Raw genomic sequence first — 14,437 nt, 5'->3', positions numbered from 1 at the left:
TTTTTCCAGTTCTGTGCAATTGTGATTCTCGTAGCTGTGATTATGTGGTGGATCAAATTCCGAGCTTTTATTTCTTGCCTAATGGGTTTGCATGCATTATTTGATTTTACATTGATTCCTATGGGAAAAATTGCTTCTCCTTACAAACTTTTCTACTTAAGAACCTGGTCATGGAACAAATTAAGTTCTTAAGTAGAGGTACCACTGCAGTTTGTGCCAAGGTATCCTTTGGAGAGCTTCTACTTTTCACATTTCCAGTCTAGGGTACATCATTTAATCCCAACCTTTAAAGTGGCTTCTGTTCTCCTTCACAACAGAATATTGTGGTCCTAGACTGTGTCAGGTCCACATTATGTAACAGGAACACAACAACACACGAGCTCACAACAGATTCAAACTTAATGTAAACCACTCCAAACTCAACTGCAAAAAATATGACTTTAGTAATCGAATGGTCGAAGCATGGAACTCACTACCAGACTCTGTAGTGTCATCCCCTAACCCCCAAAAGTTTACCCTTAGACTGTTCACTGTTGACCTCTCCAGATTCCTAAGAGGTCAGTGAGGGGCGTGCATAAGTGCAGCAGAGTGCCTTTCGTCCCCTATCCTAATGTCTCTTTATGTTTTACTAGCATCATGAATATGAACTCTATTATTCCAATGATTATTTCTTCTCTATTACTTCTGATATTTTTCTAATCTTTTATTCATGTATATTAATATGATTATTTCTACTCATCCCTACGTTACGTACTAGACAAAACAAACAAATAAATAAATAAATATATTAATTCTGTGCAACATAGACCTAGATATCACAATAGCTACTCTTGAGAAAATATTGTTCCTTCTCAGTGCTTCTTTCCTATGTCCGTATCAACTCATTTTAATATTTATTTCTTCACTGATAGATTTAATTTCTATAGCCACCTATCTCAACAAGTGACATCATAAAATATAAAAACAATTAGAATACAAAATGCACTTTTGTGTAGCAAACCTATTTTTAACTATAGCTTTTATATGATTTTACAGTTTTATTTGTAAACTCTCCAAGGACATGCAAGTATGATAGGCATTTAATTAATTAAAAAATAATTAATTTTTTAAAATGGCACCAAGTAAAGTCATTAATATGGATGTTAATTCAGTCCAGAAACGGGGCCCTTAGCTCACTCTGGGCCCCAATCCTGGGCAATCAGCCAAGTCTTCACAGTCTTATGGAAGGCGAAGAAGGCCAGGGTCATTCAAATACAAAATGAAAAATATTCTAGAGGGAAGGAATATACCAATCTGGCAGAAAAGGCAATTATCCTGGGTTCCACCAGTCAATATTTCTTGGCTGCCGGGATCTGCAACATGTCCTATTAAAGTTTGTTGCAAAAATCAAAACCAGAAGCACCCGCAGATGACTGACTCAGCTGGATTCAATAACTTCTTTGTAAACATAATAACAGATGAATTTACAATACATTTAGCAGTTCTTCTTCAAGCAGTTACAGGCAGCAGAGAACAGTTAGTTTCATTTCAGCAGAGTTCAGAGAGGACAAGAGATCAGAGTATGGACCTGGAGCCACGCCCAGCCTTAAGCTTAAATTCCAGTTTCGATTCTCTGCATAGACTCAGAAGTGGTTAGTGATTTTTATTATTTGTTCGTTATTATTGTATACTGTTCAATGTTTGTCTTTTCCCCCCCATATTTTATTTTCTTTGTCCAATATTGTATTGCTATTTGTATTGTTGTTGTGTTTATTGTATATATTCTTGTAAATAAAACTATTAATAAAAAAAGAATAAGATCTTTGCTAAGACTTGATGTATACATGTAAATACAATCTGTGTAATAGTAAATAAGCACTATTAGAATTGTGTTTTGTTGTTTGTATTTTGTGTGCCCTAAATAAAGTTTATTTTTTATTTCAAAAAAACCCTTTTCCAGCCAACTCAGAAATGCCTGTGTTTTGGACCCCCCTCATAAGGAAGCACCAGCAGAGAACAGTTAGTTTCATTTCAGCAGAGTTCAGAGAGGACAAGAGATCAGAGTATGGACCTGGAACCACGCCCAGCCTTAAGCTTAAATTCCAGTTTCGATTCTCTGCATAGACTCAGAAGTGGTTAGCACCCATTGGCTGACTTAATTGCTATGCCTTTTCACTGGCTGACCATTTTACCATTGGCTCTTATAGTCATGATAATTCTAACATGTCCAATTCCTCTGACCAAATTGAACAAGTAGAAACAACTGTAGAAGACTTGGATACAAGAAAACGGAGAGAGAGAAATGGGGCGGATGTTGGTTTTACAATAAAAACTTCCCCCACTTCTCCTTCCATCACACCAGAATAAATGGTACCTTGCTCAACAGCTATAAGAGGAATCTTGGGGCCCTAGCCTTGTGGACAACCATATGAGCCAGCAGTATGCTGCGGCTTCCAAAAAAGCCAATGCCATCCTAGACTGCATCAACAGAGGGATACCATCAAGATGACATAATGCAAAAGTGACCCCATATCTCTTCCTCTATGTGCCATGGTGGAACAGTAGTTAAAATGCAATATTGCAGGCTGACTCTGCCCACTGCCAGGTGTTCGATGCTGACTGGCTCAAGGTTGACTCATCCTTCCATCCTTCCATCCATTGCTACTTGTTTTACCCTCAGGTGCTTTGGAGAATAAGTTGACTCCTTCTTTGTGGCAACCCCTGAGATATTGAAACAGTGCTATCATGTCTCCCCTGGTCCTTCTTTTCATTAAACTAGCCATGCTCAGCTCCTGCACCTGTTCGTCATGTTTTAGCCTCGAATCCCCTAAACATCTTTGTCGCTACTGGTGGAAGCTGATCAAAGGGAAAACTAACCTTTGAACTAAGGACAAATTTCCTGACAATAAGAACAACCAATCAGTGGAACACCAAGCTTTCTGGAGCTGTAGGTGCTCGATCGCTGGAGGTTTTCAAAAAAAGTTTGGATATCCACTTGTAATGGACGGTCCTACCTTGGGCAGGATGTTGGACAAGAAGACCTTGAAAGTCCCTTCCAACTCTATGATTCTAGGTCTATTTTCTTCCGTCTGCTAGGCAGTGGGAGAAAAACTTGATAATCCACTTCTGGACCTTTGAGGGAGGTGTGTTTTCCCATTTCCCCACTTCAATGTTAGCCGCCCTGAGTCTATGGAGAGGGGCGGCATACAAATCTAATAAATAAATAAATGATCTAAAAGCCTTAAAACTCTGAATCTCCTGCAAATGATGCTTCAGTTCCTCCATTTCAACACGCCCATAGATTTTTGTCACTTCCTCTATTTTCTTTCTTTCTTGCCTTTCACAACTGCGGGAGTTTAGCAAAATCGTCAGGCAGAATAAGAAAGCTTTGGTCTGAATTAGGTTGTTTTTTGGGGGGTAGAGTACAGGACAAGATCTTTTCCATCATTCCTGTGGTATCTCTGCACCAATCTGTTCCTCTGAGCAACAGGATAGGATAAGTCAGAAGCCAGAAGATCTGCTCCCTACAAAAACGCCAGCATGAGGCTCATTTTCAATATGTTCCTGGGTTGGTATTGCCAATATACAGAGGGATGGTGACATGGTGCCAAGGTCAAGGATCAGGGGTCAATTTCTACTGCTCAGATATTTTGACACTAATGGAATCTCTTTTTCCTCCCAGGATGGTGGCTGACTCAGCACAGATGGACAGCTGAAGGTGAGTCTCACTAGACATGTAACTATTGGATGGATGTAAAATGAGAATTACATGTCAGGATTTCTCCAAAGCAAATCCATTTTTCTTTCCCCACCTCCTTTTTAAATGTGTGTGTGTATGTATGTATATGTATACATCCCAGCGACCAGTTAGGTCCCACAGAGTGGGCCTTCTCCGGGTCCCATCAACTAAACAATGTCGTTTGGCAGAACCCAGGGGAAGAGCCTTCTCTGTGGCAGCCCCGACCCTCTGGAACCAACTCCCCCCAGAGATTAGAATAGCCCCCACCCTCCTTGCCTTTCGTAAGCTCCTTAAAACCCACATCTGCCATCAGGCATGGGGGAACTGAGATATTCTTTCCCCCTAGGCTTCTACAATTTATGCATGGTATGTTTGTATGTATGATTGGTTTTTTATAATAAGGGTTTTTAGCTGTTTTGGTATTGGATTGTCACATGCTGTTTTTACCACTGTTGTTAGCCGCCCTGAGTCCACGGAGAGGGGCGGCATACAAATCCAATAAATAAATAAATAAATAAAATTTTATATTTTATATTTATATATATATATAAATTTTATATTTCAATTATACATAGATACTTTAAAAACAGTGTATTGTCTGGATCCATTTTGTTTAACAGTGAAATAACAAATGTTCCGATAATAACAGTAATCGTAAAATCATAATTCTAATAACAAAAATAATTCTGTTAACTTATTCATATCATAGTCATACTAACTCATCTTTTACTTACACATAGTATTATCTTTCTTCTTCTAATTTCTACCTCTTATATCTTACCACTGGTATAACATATCCCATGCTGAGTAGTATTCTGCATCTGCTTTATCTTTTATTTTTAATGCCAGTCTATCCATTTTTGCACAGTCTAATCTTTTCTGAATTATATTTTCATTTGGGATGGGGGATGTCCTCATTTTTCCAAATACATTTGTGCAAAAACAATTCTTTCTTCTTTCAAACACATGAAGTGTTAAATATGTAGTCCCTTCATTGTAGTTTTCTAGTAATATACATTTCTGGCTTTAAATCTATATGTTGATTAATTATATTTTCTAACCATGCATGTATTTTTATCCAGAATTTTTTTACCTTCACGCATGTCCACCACATATCATAATAGGTATCTGTAATCTGATTACATTTCCAACATTTGGCAGAATTTTTAAAAAATCATTGCTAGCCTTGCTGGTGGCAAATGCCACCTATAAATCATCTTGTGTAAATTTTCCTTATATGAGGCCATTGTCATTTTATAGTTCCTATCCCAAATTTTTTGCAATTTGTTTAGTTCTAAATTTTTTGCCCATGCTATCTGTTGTGATTCAGTCTGAGGCTCCTCAGGGAACGGCTGGAACTCTGCCGGCTCCATGCTCAGAGGGGGAGGAGGAGGAACAGGAGGAGGAGGAGGACCAGGCAGACGGGGAAGAGGAATGTCAGGACAAGGAGGAGGGAGAACAGCCTGAGACCCCCGGGGGGGAGCTCTCCCCAGCGAGTAGCCTGGAATCATTAGATGAGAATGCACAAGCCATCATAGATATGAGGCAGAGAAGGGCAGCACAATGAAGGGGACAATTAGCCAGGTATTTTCATCCCTAATAGGCAACAGCTGGGTTTGGGTGTGGTTCTCCTCAGAAAGGTTGAAAAGGCAGGCCCGCCCTTCCTGTATTGTGGAGAGTTATCTTTTGGGAGTCCTGTGACCTTGCTTCGATCCTTGGCGTCTCTGATTCTGGCTTGTGGCCTTGAAGGCTGAAAACTTGGGGGAGGCGTGGGTTTTATTATCTACAGTGGTGTGTGTGCCAGCAAGAAGCCTGTTGTATTGTCTGGCCGTCGTGACTCTTCTGTGAAGCTTCATAGCATTCCAGTTTGTAAGAACAGTTTTTGTTATCTGTGTTTGTTTTCAAAGATATAAAATGACTTTGCTTTTTACCAGTGTGTCTGGATACTCTTTTTAGTTGGTGTTGGCATCTGGGGGAACCCAGACAGAACACTATCATTGTTTCTTTCACTTATTCACCTTCCATTTTAATACTTAATAACTACATCATTTCTTTATTAGGTTTACACTTGTCCCTAATAGTATCCAATCAAGTGCTGTTGATTCTTTATGAAAACTCCATGTCTTGTCATCTTTTTCATATCTAGATTATATTTGCAGATGTGACCACAAATCCACCCCTTTGCAATTCCTGCCTGGTATTAAGTTGCACTTCCTCGTTTAAAATGTCTTTTTTTTTTTTCTAAATGTTTTTAATTTTTTTCTAAATTTTCTTTATATATTTTTTTTCTAAATTAACAATATTTGGAGACCGGCATGGGCACGCGTGCATCCAGCATGTGTGTGTGCATGCATCCGCATGAGATTCAGATTCCTGTGCATGTGCAGAAGTCAAATCTTGCATGAAGATGTTCGTGTGCACAATATTTCGCTGATTTTCGGCAATTTCTTTGTGGAACCAAAAAAAAAAGGCCAAAAATCAGCGAAATCTCTCACATGCAAGTGTTCTCGCACAAGATTTGGCTTCCTGTGCATGTGCAGAAGTCAAATTTCACACAGCTGCATGTACACATATCCACCGGTCACACACAGCTGCGCACACATCTTCATTTTTCCTACCACTCTACAGAGTGGCCCGTACCAGCTGCAACCCATTACTGGTATCAATGTTTCCACTGTGGAGGGCCAGATTGGTATTTCCCTGTGATTTTTTTATTTTAACGTGTGTTCCATGCTAAGAATAGAGCATTCCTCACATAGTGTCTTTGAAAATATCCAGGTGCTCTTCTTGCTAGGAAAAAAAGGTAGAAAAGAAGACTGAACTTTTTTTGTTAGGTATAGCCTATGAAAATTTTGATAAAAATCAATTGTATTTAATCCTACATATAATGGCAGCAGAAAAAATAGTGCTCACACAATATTGGAAAAATGAAATTATGCCCACTGAGGAAGATAGAGTCGAAAAAATAACAGCTTGTGCAGAAATGGATAGTTTAACCAAAGAATTAAAAATATATAGATGAGCTAGAGCAGTGTTTTTCAACCAGTGTGCCGTGGCACACTAGTGTGCCGCGAGACATGGTCAGGTGTGCCGCGAAGCTCAGAGAGAAAGAAAGCAAGAGTGAGAGAAGGCAAGAGAGAAAGAAAGCAAGAAAGAGAGAGAGAGAGAGAAAGAGAACGAGAGAGAGAAAGAAAGCAAGAGAGAGAACAAGAGAAAGAAAGAGAGAGAGAGAAAGAGAGAGAAATAGAGAAAGAAAGCAAGAGAGAGAGAAAGAGAGGGAGGGAAGGAGAGAGAGAGAAAGACATAGAGGGAGGGAGGGAGAGAGAAAGAGAGGAAGGAAGGAAGAGAAAGAAAGGAAGGAAGGAAGAGAAAGAGGGAGGGAGGAAAAAAATAGAGTGAAGGGGAGGAAGAGAGAGATATTTTTTTTGTCCAAACTTTTTTTAGCCACCCCCCCCCCCCCGCTCAATGTGCCCCAGGGTTTTGTAAATGTAAAAAATGTGCCGCGGCTCAAAAAAGGTTGAAAATCACTGAGCTAGAGCATACTAACTGTTGCGATAGCTTCTATGATTAGATGGGAAGAAAGGAAATAGCAAAGACAGAGAGTTAATAAATGTTAGAAAATTGGGAGAGCAAATGTCAGAAAATCAGTCATAAAAAGAAAAAAAGGAAGTGAAAGAAAAAGAGATACCTGAATAAGATCTTTGCTATGATTTGATGTATATTATGTGAATATAATTTGTGTAATAGAAAATAAGTACTATTAGAGTTGTGCTACAGGCACGCCACAAATTGTTCAACTTTTTTTAATGTCTTTTGTGTTTTGCTGTTTGTGTTATGTGTGTTATAAATGAAATTTATTTATTTTTTTAAAAAAGAAAATTTCCAGGTACTGTGTTTTTTTCATATCACAAAAAGGTGTGCCAACCTAATTGTAAATCATGTCCCTCCAGCAACAGTAATCTTCTATGCCTCATGTTTATACATTATTTCGCTCACATAAGTATGGGTGCCTGGTAATACAGCTCCAACCACCACCACCACATTGCTTTTAGACTCCTGTAGCATTTTCAGTCTTATTCTTGCTCTTTATTTTTATTGCTGTCATTATATGAATCAGCGGTCCCCAAACTACAGCCCGTGGGACGCATGCGGCCTGTTTAGGCCATTTATCTGGCCCGCGGGTGAGTGACAGCGCACACCTCCTTCCAGCGATAACGGCCCATTTCTGGGGGGGGCAGGGGCTGTGGATCACTGCACCGAGCCTGCTAACGGTCCATTCCTGGGGGGGGCACGGTCTGTTGCTGGGGGGGGCAGGGGCCACAAATTGCTGCGCCGGGCCTGCTAACTGTCCATTGCAGAGCATCCCCAGCAGAGAAAGAAAGGAAAGAGAGAGAAAGAGGGAGGGAGAGAAAGAGAGAGAAGAGAGAAAGAAAGAAAGAAAGAAAGAAAGAAGGAAAGAAAGAGGGAGGGAGAGATAGAGAGGGAGGGAGAGAAAGAGGGAAAGATAGAAAGGGAGGAAGAGAAAGAAAGAGGGACAGAGAGAAAGACAGAGGGAGAGAGAAAGAGGGAAAGATAGAAAGGGAGGAAGAGAAAGAAAGAGGAACAGAGAGAAAGACAGAGGGAGAGAGAAAGAGGGAGGGAGAGAGAGAAAGAAAGAGGGAGAGATAGAAAGAGAGTGAGCAAGAGAGAGCGAGAAAGCAAGAGAGAGAAAGAGAGAAAAAGAAAGAGGGGGCAGAGAGAAAGAGAGATATATAGCAAGAGAAAGAAAGAGAGAGAGAAAGCAAGAGAGAGAGAGAAAGAAAGCAAGAGAGAGAGAAAGAGGGAGAGATAGAAAGGGAGGGACAGAGAGAAAAAGAGAGGGACAGAGAGAAAGACAGAGGGAGAAAGAGAGGAGAGAGAGAGATAGAAAGAGGGAGAGAGAGAATGAGTGAGTGAGAGAGAGAGAAAGCAAGAGAGAGGGGGAAGAGAGAGAAAGAAAGAGAGAGAGATAGCAAGAGAGAAAGAGAGAAAGAATAAACTCGGCAAGGAGTTGGGGACTTGCTCCACTTTGCCTCCTCCTCCCCCCCCCAATGGTGGTGTTAAGAAAACCGCAGGAAGGAAGCTGCCCCCCCCAAGCACCGCTTCTTTGGTAAGCCAGGAATTTGGGAGAAATACCACCACCCCTTCCCTTCCTATTGGCTCAGACAGAGATGGAGGCAGAGAGACAGAGGGGAAGAGGGGGAAGTGAGAGGGGGAGGGAATGTGTGAGAGAGAAATAGAGAAAGAGAAAAATGAGAAAATGATGGAGGGAAAGAACAAGGGAGAGGAAAGTGAAACAAATGAGAAACAAATGAGAGAGAAGGAAAAAAAGGGAGAGGGAAGAGAGAAGTGGAGAGGAAGGAGGGAGGGAGGGAGGGAAGGAAGGAGAAATGGAGGGAACAAGTGTAGGAATGGTTATTAAGGGAATGGTTTATGTACCGTAAAAGTGTGGGGGAGGGTTTATAAAACCTTAAAATAGTGTATAAATACTTAAATAAATATAGCGCCCCTACTTCACGGATTTTTGTTGATCGCAGTTGGTCCTGGGACGTAACACCTGCGATAAATGAGGGAACACTGTATAGCCCTTGTACACCACATTAAATATTGTTTGTTGGCTAAAAGTATAACCTAACAATCTCTTACGTAAACAATTGCATTCAGGCTCTTCGTGTTACAACCTCTTTCGTCTTCTTCTCTTATCCAGGATATCATCCCCCACCTTCTATCTCGGTGAATCCCAGCAATGTGGTTGTTGTGGGAGAGAATATAGTCATCAGTTGCAAGAAGAATAGGAACAGAAAAGGAGCATCCGATTTCTATCTATGGAAAAACTTGTATCAAAAAACTTACCAGTCTATCAATTCAGAAGACGATGAGGCTGAATTTACTATTTCCAATGCCCAGGAATCAGCTCAGGGGCAATATGATTGTGCATATATATATCGAAATGAGAATTCCTACAGCGCGAGTGTTTATGTCTTTGTGCGAAGTAAGTCCTTTTCCGTGCTGCTTTCGTCCATGAGACTAACTAACCTAGCTACAAGTAGACCTCAATTTAAAACAGGTTGTGACCTACTGACGTTACGACAGAACTGAAAAGAGTGACTTATGACTGCTTTTCACCCTTATGACCACTGCTGAATCCTAACAGTCAAAATTCAGGTACTTGACAACTGGAACATTATTTATGATGGCTGCAGTGTTTCTGAGGTCATGTGATCCCCCTTTGCGATGCTCTGACAAGAAACGTCAATGGAGAAGGTTCAATTAACAACCAGGATACTAACTTTAACAATTGCAGTGATTCACTTAATAACTGTGGAAAGAGAGATTTTTAAATGGGGGGGGAACTCATCTATCAAATGTATCGATTAGCGTTCAGTTGTGATCAGATTTTAAATCAAATTTGCTTTCAGTTGTGATTGGAAGTCTTGATTTAACAGATTAACAGAGTTGGAAGGGGCATTGTGGGTCATCTAGTCCAGTGTTTCCCAACCTTGTCAACTGCAAGATATTTGGACTTCAACTCCCAGAATTCCCCAGCCAGCATTCGCAGGCTGGGGAATTCTGGGAGTTGAAGTCCAGATATCTTCAAGTTGACACGGTTGGGAAACACTGATCTAGTCCAACTTCCTGCCCAAGCAGGAGACCCTAAATCTGCCTATACCTAGGATTGAACTTACAACCTCCTGATTGTGGGGCAAGAGCTCCAACTTTAGGCCACAGCAGCTAGGTCCAATACAGGACGGGATGGATACAAATCCCATTCCAATACAAATACAGGTAAATCAAAGATCACCTGTATTTCCTGCACTTGTAAGTGGAAGTGAAAGTCTGCATTCTACAAAATGCAGGAGAGATGGAAATGGCCATTTCCTCCCCAAAGCTGATTTCTGCACATGTTCAGGAAACAAAATCTCGCAATGGGATGCGTGCGTGCGTGGAAGCAAAAAGATTGCTGAAATCTTACACGGACACACATGTCCCCTGACAAGATTTTGCTTCCTGCGCATGCTCGCTGGGACGTGCGCGTGTGCCCACAGAGGAAGTGAAGCTGAACAAGGAGCACACTTGTAGCAACGGAATCGGGAATCTGCCCCTGGAGGCAATCCCTGGGCTAGCGGTCACTGATCAAGTTTCATTTCTTTTTTGAGGAGGGGGGAGTTATACATTTTTTATTATTTTTCCACACTTTACAGAGATTCAAATTCACATACCTCAAATTAGAATACAATACAATATAATACCAAATGTCAAATTCTTAATCCAAATTTCCTAATTCTTTATCCAATTTATTCTGGTACATTCATGCATCTTTCATGTGCGCTGCCTCCTTTTCAAATCCCATCATCTGGATTTCAGATATTCTCCTTCGCCCTGATTTCAATTCAAAGAGCCTTTAGCTATCTCAATTTCTCATGGCTGTTTGCTGTTTGTCTACCAAAACTGTGCCATTGTGCTACAATCCATTTCTTATATTCTTAAATTCATTCTTACTTTTTGAAAACCTTATCATAACTGCCCTTAACAAAAGAAATTTCCAAATTTTTCCCTTTATATCCCAGGAAGGAAAGAAAAGATAACCATACATATCAAATCTTAAACTAATTATAACAATATCGATATACATAGGAGGAATAGTTGTGCTTTGAAAATTTTAAAAACGTATTTCCCGTTCGTTTTCATTCCTTTCGTTTCTTTCATTATACTAATATATCATTTCTGCTTGAACAAATCATAATCATTATATATCATATAATTGAATTATTATTTTTTTTAAAATCGATAATTTTCCCTAATCTATATATCTTCCACTGTTTTTTTTAGAGTAATGATCTTTCCTAATCTATAGGTTCCACTGCCAAAACCCAGTGTAATTATCTTCCCTATTATGTGTCACTGTCATAGCAGTGCAATAATCTTCCCTATTCTAATTGCTTTCACTGCCAATTGCACTATATATTTCCCTAATCTATGTATTTTCCCTATTCTATGTACCTTCCACTATCGAACTCAGTGTAAATAATCTTCCCTAATGTACTAGATTCAGCTTTTCCCTACTCCATCCATTTTTACTATCATACCCAACGTAATCAATATTAATTATTATCCCATATTTTTTTTTTAAAAAAGAATAGCCTTCACAGCAAAAATTTAAAGGGTCCCAATTTTTAAAAAAGAAACAAATTTAAAAATTATTAAGAATCTTGAAAATCCAGTCCTGGGCAATTGTTACTTTCAAAAGCCATCCCCTTTGCCTTGTTGTAAGAACAGCTGCTTCCTGCCTCCATTTTGGGCTATTTTAGCTCTGTTGGAATCAAATCGTACAGAAAAAAAAAAATCAAAAATCCCTTTGGCAGCTTCAACTTACCAGCAAAGCTTTAAATCCCTCCTTTCTCTGTAACTAAATAACACCTCCAACTCATTTCAGATGTTATCTATCCATCCGGAGTTGCGTTGTCTCCATGGCTGTGTCGGCTCAGTCATGACTCCCTGGCTGGCTTCACACCACAGCTGGTGCGAGACCAGACCAGTTCATCTAGTGGGGCATGCCAGCCCCTACCAGACCCCTGGAAGCATCCCATGTGTCACCTTCCCTTCAGGAAGGAACCGGTCTGGTCCAAAAGGGCCAGAACCCCCAGGTAGTGGGGATTCAGAATCTTTTCAAAGGAGAGGAAAGGTTCCTGCTGCCACAGCCATCAGACCCCGCCCCTCTCTTCAAGTTTCATTTCTTGATCTGCATCCATTCTGTCACTGAGAGTCAAAAGGATTTAAAAAATTGAGGAGGGGGTAATGTAACACTTGCCTGATCGAAGTCTCTAGGATGGGAACATTAAGGTAACTTGGTGGCTGTGACAATATTGCAACATTCAATTCATGAGTAACACAGATAAAAAGGAGAGGGGTTTAGTTCAGCTGATGGTCACAGTTCCTATCTTTTCTTTGCCTCCCTTGCCCAGTGGGTTTGACCCAGGGGTGGGCAGCAGGCAGGAAATGAAGATGCATGTACAGCTCCAGCTGATCGGCGGCTGTCACTTCCTGGATTACTGGATCTCCTTTTTTTTCATGCTGCTGCTGCTGCGTCTGTGCTCCTTGCTTTTTTCCTCTTTCCTCCTTCCTGGCCTCAGGACAAGCTTCCCTCTCTCCTGCCCAGCTCCCCTCCAGCCTCACGCGGTCACCTCCTGCCTGAGGTGCAAGCAGAAGGCGTGGGTGGAAGCGGTGCTGGCAGCATTTATGCTTCTGACAGCACCTGTTCACCTAGCTACCCAGCCTGAGGCAGGAGAGCGACCCGGAAGGAGAGCACGGGAAATGCGAAGCAACATTGGTAAGGTTGTAAATCAAGGACTTAACAGTCCCCTTGAACAATGATGATCGCTCAAGCCACTCCCACCTGATCACATGGCCAGCAAGCCACTCCTATCCAGTCACATGACCATAAAGCCACACCCACAAAATAAGCCACACCCAGTGTGGCCAGTAAATATTTTGGCTGCCCATGACTGGTTTGACCTAACCATAGTTGTTTGATTCCTCCTAAAATGCCACTTTAAAGATTACGACTGTTGCAAATACTGCAGTACTAAAATACCTTCTTTTTTTCCCCTTCTCAGGACAATTGTACCCCAGCCCCTCCATTTCAGTGATCCCCAATGGCCTTGTTGTCCTAGGAAGAAAAATCACCATCAAGTGCAAACAGGAATATTACAATCACGTGCAAATTAGAACTTTACAATTTACCCTCTTCAAAAAAGGGTTTTTCAATCCACCGGATTCCATAATTTCAGAAAACAAAATAGCTGAATTCAGTACTTCCAGGGCCCAAGAATCAGATGGAGGGATCTACTTTTGTGACTGCCTACACGTCTATGAAAATAAATACTCGAAGTTCAGTAATAACATATATATCAATATAACAGGTAAGATGTGGATTCCTATTCTTCATAGTTGCTTCACAAAAGAGATTTCAGCATTTTTGCATTTTCTGTACTTACAATATTAGGACTTGGGTTTTCTTTTTCCTTCATGTCTTCATGCATCTGTGATTCAGTTAACTTGTTATTATTCTCTTGAACATCAAAGAATATGCAGATGTAATAATCATAGTATGATCTTCCCTGTGTTGTATGGCAATAGCTTATGCTGTAGAATGAAGTCCCATGCGTTCATTTGTGATTCCTGAGGATTGCTTGGACTAGTTGCGGCAATTTTCCTGACAATATTTCACAAGGGATTTGCCATGTCCATCTTCTTGGGGCTGAGAGTGAGTGATTGGCTCAAGATCCTCTCTTGGTTTGCTTAAGGAGGGGCTAGAGCTCACAGTCTTCTGGTGATTGGCCTATGATCCCCTGTAGCTTCCATGCTTAAGGAGGGACTGGAACTCTCTGTCTGTCAGTTTCTAGCCTGATTCTTTAATCATTACACAAACTTGCTCCAATACATGCATACATACATACACGCATGCATGCATTGACATCCTTCGGTCTCGAAAGACCATGGTATCATGCTCTGGATTTCCCAGAGCAGGGATAGGCAAAGTTGGCTCTTCTATGACATGTGGACTTCAACTCCCAGAATTCTGAGCTAGCATGACTGTCACAAGAATTCTAGGAGTAGAAGTGCACAAGTCAGCTTAGAGACAACTTTGCCTACCCTTGCCCCAGAGCATGAAGCCTGGGTGGGTTATTATAGAGAATAGAC

The 14,437-nt window shown here is 40.8% G+C and overlaps 1 protein-coding gene across 1 annotated transcript in view; it reads left to right on the top strand.

Annotated features, from left to right (window-relative positions):
- The first annotated feature begins 3,349 nt into the window (after positions 1–3,349).
- LOC139154868 (immunoglobulin superfamily member 1-like) overlaps positions 3,350–14,437 on the top strand; it is a 30,095-nt gene continuing 19,007 nt past the window's right edge. Inside the window, exons 1-4 of the mRNA XM_070729902.1 lie at positions 3,350–3,547; positions 3,662–3,697; positions 9,444–9,728; positions 13,351–13,656. Of these exons, the coding sequence (XP_070586003.1) occupies positions 3,520–3,547; positions 3,662–3,697; positions 9,444–9,728; positions 13,351–13,656 (655 nt within the window). The 5' untranslated portion in view covers positions 3,350–3,519. The remainder of the gene's footprint in view (positions 3,548–3,661; positions 3,698–9,443; positions 9,729–13,350; positions 13,657–14,437) is intronic.

The sequence above is a fragment of the Erythrolamprus reginae genome, chromosome Z, assembly GCF_031021105.1.
Source record: "Erythrolamprus reginae isolate rEryReg1 chromosome Z, rEryReg1.hap1, whole genome shotgun sequence".
In the NCBI taxonomy this organism is placed as follows: domain Eukaryota; kingdom Metazoa; phylum Chordata; class Lepidosauria; order Squamata; family Dipsadidae; genus Erythrolamprus; species Erythrolamprus reginae.
The sequence above is the reverse complement of the archived record's forward strand: the minus strand, read 5'-3'. Positions and strand labels throughout refer to the sequence as shown.